The sequence below is a fragment of the Siniperca chuatsi genome, linkage group LG12, assembly GCF_020085105.1.
Source record: "Siniperca chuatsi isolate FFG_IHB_CAS linkage group LG12, ASM2008510v1, whole genome shotgun sequence".
In the NCBI taxonomy this organism is placed as follows: domain Eukaryota; kingdom Metazoa; phylum Chordata; class Actinopteri; order Centrarchiformes; family Sinipercidae; genus Siniperca; species Siniperca chuatsi.
The window spans coordinates 24,966,182-24,987,788 of NC_058053.1; the positions used below are offsets into that span (position 1 = coordinate 24,966,182).

A 21,607-nucleotide genomic window follows, 5' to 3' on the forward strand; every position below is an offset into this window, starting at 1 on the left:
TATGCTGAATATGTGTATATGTGGTGAACATCTCTGATGGAGAAAACACACGCTGGATCAAAGGTGTGAGGTGAGAGAGAGAGGGAGAGAGGAGAAAGACGAGCCGAGATAGGAACAAAAACATGCTTGACAGTTATTTGAATGCTTCAGATTTAGTTTGAAAGCTTAAAACACAGTTTGAAACACTGTTCTTTAACATAATCACCTAATTAATTGTGTTTGTATGTGTGTGTGTGTGAGAGAGAGCGAGAGATGAAAGGATAGTCAACATGCGGTTGCTTTTTGTCCTTATTCTGTGTTTCCCTGTGGGAGGCGGTGTGTGTATTTTTACTTTTAATCTTGATGTAACAACCTCTGCTTTCTTACGATCACTGGGGAGCAGGCGTTGGCATCCCTTCTGTAATGCGAATCTGATCATAACAGAAAGAAGACTAATTTGCTCAGTGTAAACAGAGCCACCTGTAAACACCTGCTACTTCAACTGCGGTTACAGTTTCACCGTATCTTGCTGACGGCAGGAAGACCTGACATCTGAATCGCTGCCTTCATCTCAGATTTTTCAGCAATTCAAATAGGTCTGGCATTGGGATCATTAGAGGCTGTTTTCCTGGTAGGAAAAACACCAGAGGAATCCATTCAGAGCTTTGTAGGCAGGATTAGTAATGGTAATGTAATTTTTATGTGCCAAAGACAGAAAAAAGGTTGATTCCAGGTGTTTAAAGATCACAGTTGTTTATAAGATGTAGTCAGTCCCCGTTTTCCAATTCTTTCACCTTTATTGGGCATTTTCTCCTTGCCATGTTTCAAACTGACATTAACTAACCTTGTTAGTATTGAGTACACTTCTTGAGATGGTTTCACAATAAAGGCCCACTGCTGCCTTTACCCTAAAAGTAAGGTAAGTTAATATCAACAGCAGCTGTATGCATTAGCATTATTTTATAGCATCTAATGAACAGAGCAGAACATCATAGTGCTCCTGCTGTTTGCTGTATGCGTTAACAGAATGACTGCTGGCAGAGGGTGCTAAACAGTAATAAACAGTAATACAAAGGCCAATCATAAGCACAGTTTGACCATAATAACTGCATTTTCACATAGTGGAGAGTCAGCACTGGTCTGTGAGAGACAGCTGAGGTCTGCATGGTCAGCAGGCATAAGCTTCTAGTTTGTGGGATTTGAGGACTCAAATCTTTCACCTCCTGTCTGAGCCTCAGAGCAGTCTGAGCCATCAGGATGTCAGACATGTTTGTTTTCTGATGGTGATCATGTATTTGGAGCTGGATGACGATGAGACAACTGTGAAAGTCATTCAATTAAATGTGTGAGTCTTTGCACATTTGGGTAGAATTATATTATATATATAATTATATTCTATATTAACACTACAATTACTATTCTACTATTTAAAAAAAAATTCTACGTGGTCTTTGCACAATAGAAACCATTACGTTTTAGACTTGAGACTTGACTTTTGGTTGAGGTTAAAGTTTGGGTTATATGGTGATTATGGTTAGGACAAGATTTGCTTTGGAAATGAATGTTAATCAGTGCAATGTCCTCCTAAAAACAAATGTGTGTGTGTATTTTGTGCCTTTGTACTGGTGTGTCTGACTTTATCAACAGTTGAAACTATTTGCATAATCCTCTCTATCGCTCTCTCCTTTTTTCCTGGTGAGAAACAAGTTACAGATAGAAAGAAATAAAGAATCTAAAATAACACTATAACAGCTATAAAGGTATAACACATTTTAACAACTAATGCATTTTTATTTCAACAAAAGTGTTTTCATTCTGGTTTCAATACCTGCACATTCCTTTTTTTCTTAATAAACATTTGAATAATTTGACAGCAAGTCTGCCCTTATTCATATAAACACCTCTCACTGTAACACAATAGCACCACAATCTACAGCCTAAAAAATGACCATAAAGTTGATTCAACACCTCAGTCTTCAACTGAAACTGAATATTATCACCTTCACAATCATATCACGATTCATAGGATTTATCGCAGGGCCTTTGGATAAGCTTTAGCTAAGTGGGATAAATAAACTGGCAACTGAGTGTAATTCCCCTTACATAGACCTGTGAACTGAAAATCTCACCCTGGAAAATGCTGAGGTACACTAACAAGTCAGGACCCGTGACCTCTGTGATGGCCTTCCATGAATCTTCACCAGGTGCTTTACATAACATCTGAGGGTTATGTGAGTCTCCATGGTTCCACACAGGAACAGAACCTCCTTCGGTCAGCAGAGAACACCGCAGAACCACAGCCAAACCTGACTCTGACTCACCAAGCACAAGATGAAAGTCACTGCCCAAAAGAAAACTGAAATGTGTATGTGTGTTTGTCCAGAGGCAAGACTTTCCTGTGTGTGTGACAAAAGCTGTTTCCTCTCAACAGTAATGTACAAATGAGTCTCACTCACTCACCGGGCCATCCACACACACTCACTTCCTCTGCTGTATGTATTATGCTGTTGGAGAAAAAGCTGCTGATGTTGGCAGCACACTCTTCACTCTGTTCTTTTCTTCATTTCCTGGACCACAAACTGTTTTTCTATGCAAATCATTTAAATTTATATATAAAGACATACAAATACAGACTCATCTGTCCTGGGCTGGCTTCAGCTCCTGTCTCCAACCACCCAGCTGTGTCTCCATCATGGAGCAACATTGTGAAATTGAAGACGCCACAAGCTAGCTGAGACCACTTGTTGTGGTTTTTTTAGATCCATTCATTAACAGTCAAAGTGAACAGTCACATGACATTGATTTGTTTTTAAATAGAGCTTACTGTGACGCTGTGTTTAGCTAACACTGCTGAAATGGGTGGATACTGTAGGTGCAGTGCATGTGTGTGCAGGTTTAGCATTTAAGATATACAATAGCTTTGTACCTGGTGCTGTCTAGAATCAGATTGTGTGTAAGACCAGTTGGGTGAATTTCCAGTTGACACTTGGCATCAGAATGGGTTTTGATTGTATCTTAAGGAAACACTTGTGATCCAATTTGATTTTAATTTTAGGAAAATGGCTACTACGAAAATTCATATTGTCTCTTAACGTCTACATTAAGCCTTCTAAATTTTAAAATGCAGTTTTTGTGGAAAAAATGACCCATATTAGCGTTTCCAGGTCAACACATGAACAACATAAAACAGCTAAATCTCTTCTTCTTTGCCCTCTTTTCAGTTGGCAAACAACAAAACTGCATTACAGCCGACATCTGGTGAGGAGGGGGTCAGCTTAATTACAGGTTAATGACAACAGCTTTCTATTTAGCTATATATTAAAATGATCAAATCACAGAGAAAGTTTGAGATGGCAGAAAGTTGTCTTTTTAACTTTGCTGCCACACAGCCCAGTGTGACTGTAGGCTGCACACAGCCGGTTACTCTGCTGAGTGTTTTAATGACAAAGGCTCTGCTTTGTATTCGGCTATATTGGAATTTAAAATGATCGATCACAGAGAAAGTTAGAGGCGATTAAAGGTTGTCTTCATAACCCCCGACCCTCACAGGGCAGCTTACATGATTGTTTTTGGAAGAGAACAGTTTACCCCGCACACACTGAAATACCAAATCGGCATTGTAAGATTTACGCACTCTGGGGGCCGTTTTGGTAAAGCTCCATTTTGGGGGAAGAAAAACGGTGTTTTAGTCTGGACGGAGGGCTGAAATGCAGAGAAAAAGATGCGTTTACAACTTTGACTGGCTTAATGTGCACACACTCAGTTGTTAGCGGAATGCTGTGGTGCTGGTTTGGTCCCTTACCCTGTATCTGTGCTCTTTGCCATGCAAACATCTGCATCAGTGTTTGGGATGTTTGTCATGTTAGTACAGTGGTAGTTGAGCGATTTTTTAAATTTCTTGCATCTTTTTTTGTTAATTATAACAAAGAGTGAATCGGTAGTCCTTTATTGAAATTTAACTGCTAACGTCAGTTTGCATGCTAGATAGTTAATTAGCTGCTCAGCTGCAGTACATTAAACAGCATGTAAACGTACCTGCCAATGTCACTTCGGTCTGGTTAGATGCTGGTGTGGTTTAATGTCTCGCATTCCCTACGGTGTAACACCGTCACTCTCAATCAAACACAAACATAACATGCCCCTCTGGCCAGCTGAGACGAAAAGGAGCATTTCTTATATGGACTTTAAACTTAAAACTACACAGCATGCATGTAAAAATGGGAAGCATAAATATACACATAATTTGTGATGAAGGAGTAAAAACATTGGTATGGTGCTTTAAATATGGTGGAGCACCTGGATACAATCCATCTCTGTACTGTACTGTAAGTTAAACTGCTCCGTCAGGTTTAAATCAACACTATTTCTGTAAACCATTGGCACACTACGTTAGATGAGCCAACATAAAACGGATTAATTAGATCATTAACCTTGAACGACACTGATGATCATGGCTAATTGCCCAGTTGCTGAATTGTGGACAGCCCTGATTGGTCATGTCTCACGAACGACCTCTGAATGTGGTGTGTGAGTGATCAGATCTCAGTGCATCATTCACACACTGATTAAAAGCTGTTCTCATGGGACCAAATCACCCGGGATGCATTTGAAATTTGTCATTAAAAATACATGGTAGAAAAATAATAGAAGAAATAAAATGCTCTTAACATGTTGCTGACTTTTAAAATGGAGACACCAGTCAGATCTGTCTCTCTACCTTTCTCGTGTCCTGAGATAGATTTTGCCAACTTAGCGTTCTCATGGTGGAATGTTCTTGGAGTGTGTGTGTGTGTGTGTGTGTGTGTGTGTGTGTGTGTGTGTGTGTGTGTGTGTGTGTGTGCGAGCATGCGTTTTGCAGCCAGGACAGTGTATCACATGCACATACACACAGCAGGACATGGACATTTGGGCTTGTTTTCTACTGAGAGAGAGCGAGAGTGAGAGAGAGAGAGAGCGAGAGAGAGATTTCATAACATGACAGACGGATGACCAGATGAACTGAGAGGGGAAGAGAGAGAACAAATCATAAAGATATGAAGAGATTACAAAGGATGGAAGAATGAAGATGAACTGAATGTGTTCTTATTTCACCACATACTGTACACACATGATGCTGTAGAGTGACTGGAAAAATACGTCTGCCACTGCTGCTTCTACTGCTAATACTTCCACGGAAGTGTTATAAAACCATTTACAAAGGTGTAAAATGCTTGCAGTATGTTACTGTTACAGTATGCTTAAGACAAAAACCTTCATAAAAGCTAGATCTTTGTGTGTGTGGCTGTGTGTTCTTTCTTACAGGAATGTTGATCTGATAATGGGATTAATACTAAAATCTCCACCGACTGGCTGTTTCTCTCCCTCTGTCTCTCTCCAGGGTCGTTCAGGACTGAAGGCATCAAAGCGTCTGATGTTCTTCCCGTGTTAAAGGAGAAAGTTGCCTTCGTGTCAGGTGAGTGTCAGTCAGTGTTGTAGTTAAATCACCAAACCTTCGATCCAAGACAGGAATCCGAGGTCATGCTAGAGTTGTTTGAAATCACATTCAAGTCACTGGGGTCATATCAAAGTCAGTGAACTGATAGAAGCTACCTATATCAAAATACACCTGAAAGTGGGGCAGAACTCCATTCACAAAGGATCTTATCTTACCACTAGGAGTCCTCCTAAATGGTGGTACAAGTTCCTAACCAAGAGTTTCCTCTTTTCACAAAACTGCTGAGAGCAACTTTTAGTAAAGAACAGAGAGAACTCCCAAGCTAAGAGAAGGGGCGGGGGTTGACCCTGTTGCTATCGATGACATCATGCCTCATGAATGAGACTGTGTCTACAGTGATTGGTTGACCGATAACCAGGTAACTGATCTGTGTCAGTGTATTAGATTAGATAGATAGATAGATAGATGTAATTTTTAAAATGATAGATTTAATACAGAAACAAAATATCCTTGGGATGTTTTGTGAATATGGTCCCAGATCTCTATACCTGTCAGTGCTGCCCCTGCTGGTCTGGGGACCCTTCTGTCAAACTCCTCAAGGTCCATGTCCACATCCAAGACCGTTACAAGTCTACATACAAACAGCTGGCCCTCTAGTGTAGTCACAACAACTCGTAGCTGAACACACTCAAAACTGTGGATATGACAGTGTGTCATATCCATAGTGATCCCACTCCACATACTCAATAGCACTGTGTCTGCCATGGAAACCTTCAGGACTGCAGAAAAGATCATTGGTGTGGACCAGGACTTGCACACCTCAAGAGATAGAAAACGGGCAGGAAAAATCATCACAGGCCCTTCACACCCTGAACATGACTTATGTGAACTTCTCCCCACTGACAGGTGCTGCAGATCACTGTGTGCCAGAACAAGCAGAGAAAGCAGACACGTGAACTGCTTCACTCCACAGGCCATCACACTCACAAACACTCAGCCATGTGATATATTTTGACTCTGAACTAACGAGATGAAAAGATGTAACATCAAATGACCTCCTAAACTGACCAACCAAAGATTTTGTACCCCCAAAATATTAAAAATATTTATTTTCTCCCACTACAACAGCTGCTGGTGAATTGAGAAGAACCCAAGCCCAGATCGCCAAAAACATACTAATAAACATATTCTTCAGAGTTTTTGTGCTTTTATTTTAAAGCTTGCGTCACTCTACTCTTTGGTCGAGGCCTTCATGAGTCCAAAATTGTGGACTGGATCTGAAACAGACCCAAGGAAAACCTACATGAATCTGATGTGAAGTTATTTTCAAAAAAGAGAGCCGATCAGAAAGGGACATGAGGACAGTCAGAACGGTTCGAAATAGACCCGGCAATACCACAGGACCCTACCCAGACCTGATTAGAATTAATGTAAATTGGACCTGGCTTGCCTCAGGTCCAGGGTCTGGTCTCGCCTGGTCACTAGGAACAGAGAAACCTATGAAGACTCATATTATGTGGTAATGAAGTTGCACCATGAACATTTTGTAAAAATGTAACATGCTTGCTATTTTATGTAAAAACTGCAGCTGAAACGAATAGTAAATTATTCGAACACAAAATAAATCAGCAACTATTTTAATAATTAATGAATCATTAGAGTGATTTTTCAAGAAAAAATACCAAACATTCCCTCGTTAATTGTGAAGGTTTGCTGCTTTGCTTCTTTGTCTAACGTGATAGTAAATTGAGAATTTTTGGGTTTTGGAGAGTCATCATGAGAATAATGAAAATAATCGCTACTTTGCTGCCAGTGAAAAAGTTTACAAAAGAAAACATTTGTTTTAATCTGTTGGCTGAGTTTCTGATTAATCAAACCGTGTGTTTGTATTCATAAGAACTTTTGATGCTAAACATAAATTGTACACTAAGGAGGTTCTGAAAATGTTGGCAAATATAAATACATTGTATATTGTATAGGCTCATGCTACAGTATTGGAATGGAATAGTTTTCTCTAGTACAAGATTTAAGTGCTGTTTTTCAAGAAACTATGAGTTCTAGCACTGGTTCTTTCTTTCCTCTATTGTAGTAATGTGTACCAGTGAAAATGTCTGAATTAGAAAGAGAGAGTGGGAGAGAGGCCTAGAGAAAGAAATTGAGAGAGAGAGAGAGCATGTAAAAGACAGAGTGCCAACAACAATCTGTCATCAAGATTCCTCCTTAGATTACAGCAGCATACTCCCTCTCAAATCACACACTCAAACACATACACACACACACACACAAACCGATTTTCCACGTCTGAGCAGCAGTTTCGTAAACAGTGCGGTTTGTGTTTCTTACATTAATCTAACCAAAACATCTCTACACACATAATTTATCACAGAGAGGGAGAGAGAGAGAGTTTGTATTACGGATGGGTTTCGGAGCCTTTGGAAAGTGTGTTTACTGGCTGTGGTGGGAGTTATGTTACAGATACAGAGATATTAAAGCTATTAGTGTAAAGTAATGTGCAGATTAACACTGATAGGGTCTGCTGATAATGGAGTGATAGTGTTGTAGTGTAGAGTAATGTCTGCTCTGTAATGATAGTTCTTCCGTGGTTAGTTCATTCATTTTGTGATCTGTATTTTGTTTATTATTGGAATGTACAAAATATCTCTTTTTGTTTAGGCTACTGCATGAATTCATTAAGATTTAAAAATCTAGTCTTTGTTCTGGAATTTTTTTGTGACACTGCTATACCAATAATACAACTATAAACTACTGCTATTAACAGTATTACCATAACTACTATAGACACTACAACTACTGCTACTACTACTATTATTACTACTACTGTTTACAACCAATGCTTCTACTACCACTACTATTTCTGCTGCTACTGCTAATACTACTACTACTACTATCACTGCTAATACTACTGCTACTACTACTAATTCTGCTGCTGCTGCTGCTGCTGCTACCACTACCACTGCTACTAATACTATTACTATTACTTTTGCTGCTATTACTACTAGTACTGCTACAAGTGCTACTACTTCTACGTCTGCTGCTACTTATACTTGTTTCTTTATATTTCGTCATTCACTGTGATATTTCATTTCTCTTGTTGTGAAGCACTTTGTACTTTGTTTTGATAAGTGCTCTATAAATAAAGTTTTATTATTATTATACAACTAGTACTGCTGCTACTACTACTTCTACTGGTACTGTTACTGCTACTTCTACTACTACTACTACTGCTACTACGACTGCTATTGTTACTGCTGCTACTGCTACTACTTTTATGACTACTACTACCACTGCTACTACTACTACTGTTACTATACTATAATACTGTTAGTAAGGAACATAATGGAGAACCCATCTCATCTCCTTCATGAGGAGATGAACGGCCTAGCACCTTCAGTAACCGTCACCTAGCGAGGTGTTCAATAGTACCAACTACACAATGACGCCTGCCGTAATGACTTCAGTCTCAGCCAACTCAGTGGTTTCTGACGCCCTCATGGATTGTACTACACCGTACAGACTATACAAGTGGACACTATTTGCATTGTATTTATATATGTTTACATATACATATTTTTATTCCTTATCTATTCATTATGTATTATTCATTTTCTATTCCCTACATATAAATAAAGAGCTACCCTACCCTACTACCGCTGCTGCTCCTGCAAATACTACTATTGCCACTATTGCTTTTACTGGTCCTACTGCCATTACTACTATTGCCACGGCAATGGCAATGGTATTACTACTACTACTACTTATACTATGACTGTTAAAACTGCTACTTCTAATACTAATTCTACTACAGCTACCACTACTGGCACTGCTGCCACTACTACTACTACTACTAGTACTACTACTACTACTATATCTGTTGTAATAAAGGACTATGTCACCAAATGTTTTCTTCATGCCATTGGAGTTCTATGGCCTGAAGCCATTTGGCTATATCAGGCTTTGGCTACAGAGACAATACTTGTTAGCAGGATACATTCCTTGTTGCTTTTGGACTTTGTTGATTAAAATAGGCATAGCTTTTGATCACTGCATATGTGACAACATCAAGCTTATTATTTGTATGTGTGCATGTACAGGTGGGCGAGATAAAAGAGGAGGACCAATCTTGACATTTCCTGCCAGGAGTAACCATGACCGAATAAAACAGGAAGACCTGAGGAGGCTGGTAACCTACCTGTCTACTGTTCCCAGGTAATAAAAATACATTTTATTAATAGTGCGTTTTTTGGGTACTCAGTGACACTTAACATAAGTTAAAATGGGCATAGAAAGCAACACACTAAAAACATATAACACACAACATTAATCACACATTAAAAGCAGTTCTGGAGTTTTGATAAGTTATTTTAACATGGACAGAGTTCCAGAGGGAGGGGGCAGCTAAGGAGAAGGCTCTGTCGCCCCAGGTCAGGTGCTTGGTCTAGAGTGGTGGAGGTTGGCATCAGAGGAGCGGAGGCTGCTGGAAGGAGTGTGGTGGTGGAGCAGGTTAGTGAGGTAGGAGGGGGCCTGGTTCTGGAGGGCTTTATGAGTGAAGAGAAGGACTTTGAATTGGATCCATTGTGGACCTGGGAGCCAGTGGAGGTTCTGGAGGACAGGGGTGATGTGATCACAGGAGCGGGAATGGGTGAGTAGATGAGTAGCAGAGTTCTGGGTATACTGGAATTTATTTAGGACTTTGTATGATGTGCCATAAAGAATGCTGTTGCAGTAGTCAATTCTGGATGTGATGAAGGCATGGATCAAAGTTTCGGCAGCAGAGATGGAGAATGATGGGCAGAGACATGTTTTTTAAGTGAAAAAATCTGTTCTGGTGATTTGATTGACGTGGTGTTCAAAGGAGAGGTTGCTGTCGAAAATGACTCAGAGGTTGCAGATGTATGGAGAGGGAGACAGGGTGGAGTTATCAATGGTGAGGCAGGAAGTGAATGGTCATGTCTAATTTATCACAGATTAGTTTGAGGAAGTTGGCTTGCATCCATGATTTAAGTTCAGTGAGGCAGTTAGTCAGAGTGGAATGGGTTGAAGTGGTGATGGATTTAGTGCAGATGTAAAGATGGAAGTGGAGACCATGACGACGTATGATGTTGCCAAGGGGGAGCATGAGGATGAAAAGGAGAGGACCAAGCACCGAACCCTGGGGGACGTCTTGGAACAGAGGAGCGGTGGAGGAGGTGCAGTTGTTGATGCCGATGAACTGTTGTCAGTTTGTGAGATATGACTTTAGCCAGGAAAGGGCATTACCGGTGATGTTAAGGGAAGATTCAAGGCGAGAGAGAAGAATGGTATGGTTGAAGATGTCCAGGAGGATGAGAATACTGAGGTGACCAGATTCTGAGTTAGCATGTGTTTTCTTTATTTTAGATTAGATTTATTCACATTTACAGTTATTATCTATTGTCAAAATAAACTTTGTTACCTTTTTATTAACCTTCTTATTCAGAACTGTACTTCAGGACAATGTCATTTAGTGAACTAGAATCAATTGTGACAGACAGCTACTACAAGGAAGAAGTGGAGAGTGAAGTGCTTCAGTGCTGTCCGCACTGTGGAATCAAACGCTCCTTTCTCTGCCATCACAGCAGCAGACTGAGAGCAGCGTTTGATTTGCATCAGCATGAAAGCTGCAGTGTTTGCAGCAGACAGCAGCGAGTCTGTCACACTTAACTTAAAGTCCATTTATTCCTGCTGCCCCTCAACACAGTCTGAGGACGTTACAAGGAATGAGCTGGTCTAGAGATAACTGATCAACAATCAGTCACATACCAGTTCCTGTGACTCTCCAGATATGTCCCTTTATAAAAAATTTAAGACTACTGGATAAAATGGATATGCTTGCTAGAACGCGACCACACACCACATCATGTTTGTTGGTAGGTTTTAATGGAGAACAAATGGCAAAGCCAAACATGGTAAATACAAAAATGTAGCATGCTAGTTTAGAATGCACTTGTAGCACAAGTATAGAACAAACATTGTGTCAATAAATATTACAGATATTGCTGTATAACTGACATTGTTAACATTAGACACCATAACCTACTGGTCAGACCAAGTAAGGTAGTAGAAGCAAAACTCAAGGGTGCATTTTATTTCTTATGATTTCAGCTTTTCATTTGTAAGAAGGAGAATGAGTTATTTCCTCTTTTAAAATGTACATAGTTTTACTCTAAAGGAACATGGTGCATACCATGCTACGCATGTTTAATACATTAACTACAAATCACCTGCTGTATATCTGACATTACTCATGACCATTTTCTAAACCATATCATCAGTTCTTAGATGGATTTCCTACCTTCTTGTCCTGCATTGCTTTCATTCATTTTCTACCAAAGAAAATCAACTTCAGCATAGTTAAGTTCAGCATATATAATATTACTAATAATCTAATCACAGTGAACATTTAGACGCTTTAAAAAAAAAATTTTTTTGTTATAGGAAAATCTAAACAAAAAGCCAAAGAAATCACTGAATATGAATTTGTAAATAAAAAGGAAGCTTTTCATTAGCTGACTATATTATCAGATGTCAGAGTGTCCTCGAATGCAACAACAGGGAGAGTTTTCAATCTAGTCTGTGCTTGCAACCACATACAGAGACTGTTGTGCATGATAATACATTTACCTGGCTGACTAGAACACGGTGTTATTGAACCAAACTAGCCCAAAGTCTATATTATCATTTGATCCCTATCAGCCCCGCTCTGATTCCTCCTGCTAATCGAGCTGCTGTTTCCATGGTGACGAGAGGAGTTTGTGCTTCCCTGAGGCAGATTATAATGGATGTGCTTTTGTTGAATTTATATTAATAGAGGTTGCATGTCAGTGTGTGTGGAGTTGAGGTCATTTCAGTATATTTTTACTCTCCAATCAGCAGCAGCTGAATTTAAGGCCCATTAGACTCCAGCATACACAGCTGCAGCTTCTGGTCACCAGGAAGTATCTGTTTACAATGACATGTTCAGTCAATGTTATTTTGATTAAACCTTCTTATACTTAAACTTTACACTGCATTAATTGACTCCTAAATTTTCCAAATTGAAATTTTTCAAATAGCTCTGATTGAAAAATACAGCATTACTTAGATCGTCCACCTACAGATAGTTTATCGAGTATTTGTAACATTTCAACAGCTTATTTCTTGAGATTCAACAATTCAGCTATTTCACAAATAAAACCGTTTTCTAGGTTTGGTTAGGTTTAGGCACAAAAAACATCTTGGTTAGGGTATGTTGATAAATTGTCACATATACTCTACTGATAATATGTTAAACATCTACAGACAAAGTAAAACTGTTGAAATATTACAAATACTCAAACTATCTGTAGGTGGACTATCCAAATCAAGTGTTACCAATAAATTGATAAAAGCCATTAACTGCTAAATGTCCCTTTGAAAACAAACTACTGCACTTATTTATTTAGTGTGGCATACAAAATCTCGGACACCACTGGTGTGATTTCAGAGAGTCTGTGATTGGCTGGTGAGGAAACGAGAGCTGAGACTGGGGAGGCAGATTTGTTCCTGATTGTTAACTGGTTATGTTGTGAATCTAATGTATGTTGCAAGACAGTTTGCCCATCAAAAGGCATATTTTGAAAAATAAATAATTGTTTTCCAGACAGTAAGTATATATCAGTGACTACCTGCATGCTCACCACTTCTACTGCTTACCCGTAGATCAGGTTTATATTTGTTAACTGTAGGTTTTTTTTAGTAATTAGTCTGGTGTAACAGTCTGACAAGGAACAGCATGATAAATTAATTTCTCTGTTTAGGATTTTCAAGCTATTTGCTACCATATGTTCTGAACCTCTCCATTGTCTTTCTCTGTGGTCCCTCTCTTCCCCTTCTATCTGTCATCTTCTACATCTCTGCTGCTGATTCTGTCTCCTGTCAGTGAGGATGTATGTAAACGTGGTTTTACTGTCATCATCGACATGCGTGGTTCTAAGTGGGAACTGATCAAGCCTCTGCTGAAGACACTGCAGGAGTTTTTCCCGGCTGAGATCTGTGTGGCGCTCATCATCAAACCGGACAACTTCTGGCAGAAACAGAAAACGAACTTCGGCAGTGCGAAGTTCTCCTTTGAGGTCAGTAACTTAAGCTTCTTTGTTTTCTTTGAGTGTTTTATCCAACATAGTCTCAGTTCTGTTTGTTTTTGGAAAGGCAATAATGTTCACATTAGATTTTCTTCACTGTGAAATGATTGTGTGGTAAAACAGGAACTGAACATAATAATTTCAACTGTTGGTTCCATAAGATACATTAAACTAAGTTTTCCAGCTAATGTTATAGCTGTTTGGTTCAGGTTAGCCCCAGTTTGCACCTCGCATATATTGTATCATTGCATCTTTTTTTTTCTGAAAGACAAATCCCTAAAAATCTTAAATAAAATAAAATACTTTAAACATTCATATCTGATTTCATACAGGTTAATATCTTTATATTTTTCTTGTTATGTAGAAAACAAGCAAGGAGATATATTATTTCTGGCTGGCTACCTTCATTAACGCTAGATGGTTCCATTAATGTAAGCAGCTAACGTTAGCTGAAGCTATTTGGTTGAGGTTTGCTAACTGTTCAGTTTTGTTTAGGTTCAGGTTCGGGCAAACACTAGCTAACGGTTCACCTTAGCTATTAAGTTTAGCAGATAAAAAGGTTAGTTTTAGGTTGTTTGGTTTGGTTCAAGCTAGCTAATGGTTCACTTTAGCAGGTGAAACGGTCTGGTTCGGGTTACTTAACAGTTTAGTTACTAAACAGTTTGTTTCAAAGATAGATTTTGAAGGATTGAAGACTGTTCTCAACAATAGCAGAGCCTCTGCTCTCTGGAAAATACATATTAAACACAAATGTAATTGTTAAGAATGTTGGAGTCAAGAGTTCACGCTCTCTTTGCTCATTTACTAATGTGCCATGCTGCTAAACATAAGGAAAAAAGAGCCTCTTTTATTAACGCATTTTCTGAAGTCAGCCACGCTCTGTTTTGTAATAGACTATTTTCATTAATCTTAATGTAGAATACCAGTAGTTCACTTTTTGTAAATGTTTCATTACTGGGTCAGTCTTAAGGCAGGTAAGTCAAGATTTATAACTGACTAAGTCTAAGTTTATTCATAAGTCTGAATTTGTTGTGACTTCTGGCTTAGTCAGTTGTCAACTCTGAAGGTCTGGAAATTGCAGCCTGGTAGTCATTAGGATAGGTGGTATGCTCTAGCCAACAGAATCAACTATTCTGGTTTAGTTATTGAAACGTTGAAGAGTCCCAAGCCTTGCCAGTTTCTAGATTTTACCATGTACATACTGGATAAATACCATCTGTATTTTCTTACTGTGTATATCAGACCTGCATGGTGTCGCTGGAACATATGGCACAAACCTGGATGATCCATCACTACTAAAAAAAAAACATGCATTTTGATATTTATTTTGAATTTCTGTTTGCGTGTACCAGACCAGCATGGTGTCAGTTGAAGGTCTGGCCAAACTAGTGGATCCCTCCCAGCTGACGGACGACTTTGAAGGCTCTCTGGACTACAACCACGAGGAGTGGATGGAGCTGAGAGTCTCTCTGGAGGAATTCATGTCCAACGCTGTTCACCTGCTGTCTAGACTGGAGGACCTGCAGGTGGGGGGATGGGCAGATAAATGGGCAGATGAATGAATGGTCTATCAAGGGAAAGATGGACGAATGGATACAAGGATGGAAGGTTTAAGAGGATTAAAGTTCATCCCAAACTGTGTGTTGCAGGAGCTTCTGTCCAAGAAGGAGTTTCCTGCGGATGTGGAGGGATCCCGTCGGTTGATAGAGGAGCACACACAGCTGAAGAAGAAGGTGAGAGAGCCACTGTCAGGACGGTCCAATACAAACTGTAGAAACATCTAAAGAAATAAACGATTAGTAGCATTTCCATTAGCTGGGCTGAAACTAGCGGACCGTTGTGTTAAACATCGTAGTTCTCTCATCATCACAGACAACTTTGAATCATGGTAAACCGCTAAAGTATTTTTTTGTATACTCTCCTTCTCTTGTAGGTGCTGAAGGCTCCAGTGGAGGAGTTGGACCGGGAAGGCCAGAGGTTGTTGCAGTGTATCCGATCTAGTGAGGGTTTTTCAGGGAGGAACTGCATCTCGGGCTCTGCTGATTTCCAGAGCTTGGTGCCCAAGGTAAGTCACCCATTTAGATTAAAGTGCTAAAACACTACAAACTATAGTCCCCATACATCGTCTTTACTAAACTTTGTAATCTGCAGATGCTTTCAGGCCTATTTTCAGACATACCATAGGAACTGACTGTTTACATTCACATGTACCCTTTCATACACACAGAGCTCATTTGACTGCTGGAATATAAAAACTGAGATTTACTCTCACTAGGCAAATTTGACAGTAAATACAATATGAACAGAGCCAACACGATACAGAATAGAACATTTCATTTTTACCAACTATGAAGATGAATGTTGATGATTTCAGTTAGTGATGCTCCTAACAAAATTTTGCATATTCCATCATTACAACATGTGAACACTGAAAGCACACCATACCATAATGCATGATTAGGTGCATGGTTTTATTTCTTTCCTCACCTAGCCAAGGCCCACAGCTCGTTAGCGTCCCCCATTAAGGCTAATGTGAAGCACTCGCTGCATGTCAGCTCATCAGCTGAGGGACTCAACAGGAAAAGTTGTTAAAGAACATTGCACAGGTTGTTTGCATAAAGTACATACACTGTATATTACAAACTGAAAAAATGCATTTATATTAATATTTAACATGAGGCCTAAATTATGTCTTACACAACATTTTTTTTAATTTTAATCTTGTTTATCAGGCTCAAAGTGCTTTGCAACTGAAATGATAAACAAATAAAGAAAAATAAAATAAATGAAACAATGGGATAAAAAGTAGTGCAAACAAAGTAGAATGTAATTTAGAACAAAGACAGTTCATGCATTTTTAAAAAAATAAAAAGTTAAGGTAAAACTGTGGGTTTTAAGTAGCTTTATAAAAATGACCAGAGACCCCGCCACTCACATGTCTACAGGTGAAGAACTGACAGTTTAGAGGTATATCAGGGAAAACTTCATATGCTTGTTCTTACACGACCCACTGGTGCCGTTCAAAGACCTACAAATAACAGCACCGTCTGGGATGTAAAAGACACGATGAAATATAAAAAGTAACTGAGAGCTTTAAAAACCAGCAACACACATCTGTCATTGATTTTTAAAGAAAATAAAAACTCTTAATGCACATTCAGATTTGCAAAACAAATTTTAAAGGTGGTTGAATGCATACCAAACCAATGAAAAGACATGAATGGCTGAAAACAGATGCAGACTCAAGAATGCATCTGCACAAGAAAAAAGTGTTTCAGCTTGAGCAGGAAATTGGCATGAAGCATAACACATTGGGATTCCCACCAGACACTGGAAATATCAAACTGGAGGATAAAATATGCAGTAGATGTTGTGTTATTCTGTCCAACCATGAACTGCTGCATTTTTCTCTGGTTATTTAACAATCAAACCACAAATCTATCCAACCAGTTGAACTCCAAATGGATAAGACATTATAAGATACAACAGTTCTTAAATCTTGCTTTTTGCCAGGTGGCCAGTCTGCTGGATAAGCTCCACTCCACGAGGCAGCATCTCCATCAGATGTGGCACGTCAGGAAGCTGAAGCTGGACCAGTGCTTCCAGCTCCGCCTCTTCGAACAGGATGCCGAGAAGGTGAGTCAATTATCACTAGGGCTGCGTGAAACAGAGCAAATGCAACAAGTGTAATACACTTGCATATTGTGATTGCTGCATGAGGTGTGATAAAACAAGAACTTTTGGATTTTGGATTGTGGTTGATACAAATAAGTCTAAACACAAAAAAGTAAAAATAAAGATTTAAACTCAACACGTACATGTTGCAGTCCTGCAGCTGCTTCACAATAAAGGTCCCCCAATGATGCCTTCTTGTTTTATGTCTTACTGCATTATTCAGACACACATGAGGCTTTTACTGTGAAGCAGCCTCAGGGATGAGATGCACATAGAAAGAGCTAGGTTAAGCCATCATGAGCAAACGTGTTGATCATTAAAAACTGCTCTAAATATTTGGTGCTTTGATCAGCCATTCTGTTTACTAAGTCATCACATCATCACGAGGAGCTGGAACCTAAAAATAGGTTCAGAGGCTAAAAAAGGTTGAGAACATAATATTTGCTAACAATTTGTCATCACATTCTCAGCTTTGATTCAATATAATAATAGGATCTTTACTTTGAAATTACAGTGCAGAGCCACATCCAGTATTTCCTCTTCATTCCTCTGTATGTTCATCTTTATCTCCAACTAGGATTTGAACTTCTGTCTGGTTTTTCTTCCTTCAGGACAGTTTCATACATTGTTTTCCACTCTGTCACCATGCCACCATACCGGAAACTCCTTAGCGGTCTAAATAAATTACCTTGTACTGTTAATCTAAACAGAGGAACACTGTTAGCAGTTAATACAGTGGAAAATCAGCCGGCATTTCTTCACTTACCTCAGCTAAGTGATTTGCTGCAGTTGTGAGTGAATGTTTGGATTCCATTCATCATTATCATACCATCATGTCTAAGACAACATGCTGAACTATTTCAATTTCATTACGAAATGCCATATATAGAAAGATCACGCTCTCTGATGTGAAGGGGTCAGTATTTAAGGATTACAGGTAATTGCAACGTCTGAAATGCTACAAGCACCACAAGATAGCTAAAAGAAATACTGCAAAAATATAGCATTTAAACACAACAGAAAATACCTACATACATCACTGACTGCTGTAAACTAATGTCTGGGACTGCTGACATCTGCACACCTAATAAATACTAATATATTCTGGTGACAGAGCTTACAGTTTTAAATATGAACGGATGCAAAAACACCAGTTATTACGACAACGGTACTGTATGACAAACAAGGTCACACGCATTGATCCAGAATGGCTGACCTTGTCCACCTGTAGCCCTGCCTCTTGATACGTGTGTTTGGTGGTATCCTAAGTGTTGTTGATGGGAGTGCAGCTTGTACTCTCTCACACACACATTCACACACAGACAGATGGGCGTCAGCTGACCTGGTGTGTTGTTCCATACAGAAATCCACATGCAGGAACAGTAAATATTTACTGTAAAGCAAACAGAGCGAAAAAAGAAAACGGTTTTGTCCGCATCAGTGTTGTCATGCTGAGGAACTGTGGGGGTGAGTGGATGAGTTTACACTGTGGGAAACACTCAGCATTCGCAGTCGAGCCAGGCAAACAGTCAGACCTGACGAGGTGTTCCCTCTGTGGAAATGACTGCTAGAGAAATGACTGTGTACTGTAGATGATGTGGTAACCATGGTAACCGCACGGTGCCACAACAGGCCTCCATCTGTCTACAAAGATTGATTCAGATGGAGAAGCAACCTTGAAGGTTGTCCTGGCCTCTTAGGCGTCACACTAATCAGCTGGTAAAGATGAAGCCAACAAGAGAAAATGATGTTCATGTTTTTAAAGAAATATTCCTTTGTTCTTTTTACAGCCTGGATCGTGTTTATGTAATTTTGTCCAAAATTTCTCTCAGTTATGGTAATGTTTATTATACAACCCTGTGTTGTGAAATGATCAATAAATATATCTTGTATCTTGTTTTACTCACCAACTTTATTGTAGACACACAAGATTCGTCAGGGCAGCTGCTTGAAAAAGCATGTTATGAACTTCAATCACAAAAATTTTAAAAATACATCATGCAAAGGCTTATATGAAAGAATAAAATACAGTTTTAGGAGTCGCCAACTGTCAGTAATTGTCCCTGTGTTTTAGTCTGGCAAATAAATCTGTACTCTAAGTCCACTTACTAGCTTTTCCAGAGCTTTCAATCGCAAAAAGCTATAAGTGAACCTTGAGTTAAGATTTGTCAAACTTGTCAAATCTTTGAGTTTAAGAAATCCTTTTAAATTGATCAAATGGTTTTTCATATGTGCTCTCATGGTAGATGATTTGTTCCTGATGCAACTTTAATTTTCAATGCAAGGTTTTCTGCGCTCGCAGTGATACAAAAAAATGAATGTGTGACATAGTTTGCAATGTTATTAATGTTGCTGTGTGGTGTGTGTGCAGATGTTTGACTGGATCAGCCACAACAAAGAAGTGTTCCTGCAGAGTCACACGGAGATTGGCCGAGGTTACCAACATGCTGTGGAGCTGCAGACTCAACACAGCCACTTCGCCATGAACTCCATGGTAGCCAATGTCCTCACAACCATAATTCTCACATTACGTACTCATATCACTGTAGATCACTGTGCATGACAGCAGAGATAAGAAGAGGTCACCATCATGATCAACAGTCAGTCAGTCTCTGTGCTAGTTAACCTGTTAATCTGCCTAGTAAGTGTTAACTACACTCAGAATATAGTAATGTAGTTAGGTTAAGTTAGCTAAGGTTACCTTAGTTTTTCTTAAAGGACCAGTGTGTAGGATTTAGTGACATCTAGTGGTGAAGTTGCAGATTGCAACCAACTGAATGCCGCTCGCCTTCCAAGCGTGTAGGAGAAACTACGGTGGCTGGGAAACTCGCGAAAAACGTGAAAGGCGCTGTAGAAACATGGCGGACTCCGCAGAAGGGGACCCGCTCCCTAATGTAGATAAAAACGGCTTATTCTAAGGTAACAAAAACATAACAATTCTTATTTTCAGGTGATTATACACTAATAAAACCATGTAGCGTCGCTAATTAAGGAGGCACTGTTGCATTAAGTCAATGCGTTATGAATGATGTTATGAATTTATGGTGTCATGGTTTTATGATTGATTCCTCTTTTTAAAATGTCCCAACAAATGACCAGCTCAATAAATATCTTATCTTATCTTACCTATGAATATTATATTCCATTTCTGCCAATAGATCCTCCTAAATGTTACACAATGGACCTTTTACTTAGTACAGCTGTTCCAAAAGTCAATGAGAAGAAATCATTAAAATGTAGCAAAAACACCACTACACACAAGCCATGGCATGAAAAGAAAATACACTTCTACATCTTTTAAAGTAGAATTCAGGTCATTCTCAGTTGGCTCAAGTTTAGAACAGAACAGTAAGACATCATTTATCAATTTTTACATATTTAAATCATTTTTTTATAGAAACAACTAGCTAACAGCATTATTTATGCAGTTTTTAGTGTCTTGACAGTATTTTATACATTAGGTTAACAATGATTAAATCCAGTTGTACTGTTGACAGTAAGATCGGGTCTAAGCCAGGTGGTTACCAACAGCATTTTGTTAATGTTTTTTTCTTCTTCCCAGAATGCCTATGTAAATATCAACAGAATCATGTCAGTGGCGAGCCGCCTGGTGGAGGCCAGTCACTACGCCTCCACACAGATAAAACAGATCTCAGGTCAACTGGATCAGGACTGGAAAAGTTTTGCTGCTGCACTTGACGAGCGCTCCACCATCCTCGCCATGTCGTCTGTCTTTCACCAGAAGGCTGAACAGGTGAGGTCATAAGAAAAAATTTAAAGGTTACCTAGACGTCTTTGAGCAGAGCTTGAGGTGAGAACAAATCTGTACCCAGCTAGCATTAGGTGGAAGCACATTGGTCATGTCTGAAAAAAGTCAATACCCCCTCCTCCTAAACTGATGTAAGGACTTCCCCTTCATTTCTCTGTCATTAGAGGAAAAGCTGTTCCACTTACAGTGAGACCGCTGTTGCTTGGTTGCTGATCTGGTAACCATCTAATCTAGGAGTCTCTCTGCAGCAGACACATGTCCAGAATGTAAAATGTAAATGGGACATTTTTAGTGTCTGATTATATTTAATAGATCAAACTGCTCTACTGCTGATTCTTGGAAGGTTGACATGGCAACAGATGGGAGTTGTTTGATTCCTGCTGGGCCCTTGACATTAGCTACAAGTGTACATTTGAGAGAGCTGGAGATGAAAGTCTAAAAGAGGGAGAGACAGAGTGGTGGGGGCAGAGAAGGGATTGGCTGACATTGAGAAAGAGCCTAATGAAAAACAGGCAAACAAAAAAGTGTCAGGATGAAAGATGAAACACAAGATGGGGAAGGAGAGACAAGAGAAAGAAAATTGGCACGACTACAGATAGAAAAGTGTGAAAA

General features: G+C 39.3%; 1 protein-coding gene across 2 annotated transcripts in view; it reads left to right on the forward strand.

The window, feature by feature from the left end:
- kalrna (kalirin RhoGEF kinase a) overlaps window positions 1-21,607 on the forward strand; it is a 144,582-nt gene that overhangs the window by 27,932 nt on the left and 95,043 nt on the right. For both annotated transcript variants that reach the window (XM_044216043.1, XM_044216044.1), the window contains exons 2-10: window positions 5,357-5,431; window positions 9,526-9,640; window positions 13,350-13,542; window positions 14,904-15,077; window positions 15,201-15,284; window positions 15,485-15,616; window positions 17,065-17,187; window positions 19,598-19,720; window positions 20,789-20,980. In XM_044216043.1, coding sequence (XP_044071978.1) covers window positions 5,357-5,431; window positions 9,526-9,640; window positions 13,350-13,542; window positions 14,904-15,077; window positions 15,201-15,284; window positions 15,485-15,616; window positions 17,065-17,187; window positions 19,598-19,720; window positions 20,789-20,980 — 1,211 coding nt within the window. The remainder of the gene's footprint in view (window positions 1-5,356; window positions 5,432-9,525; window positions 9,641-13,349; window positions 13,543-14,903; window positions 15,078-15,200; window positions 15,285-15,484; window positions 15,617-17,064; window positions 17,188-19,597; window positions 19,721-20,788; window positions 20,981-21,607) is intronic.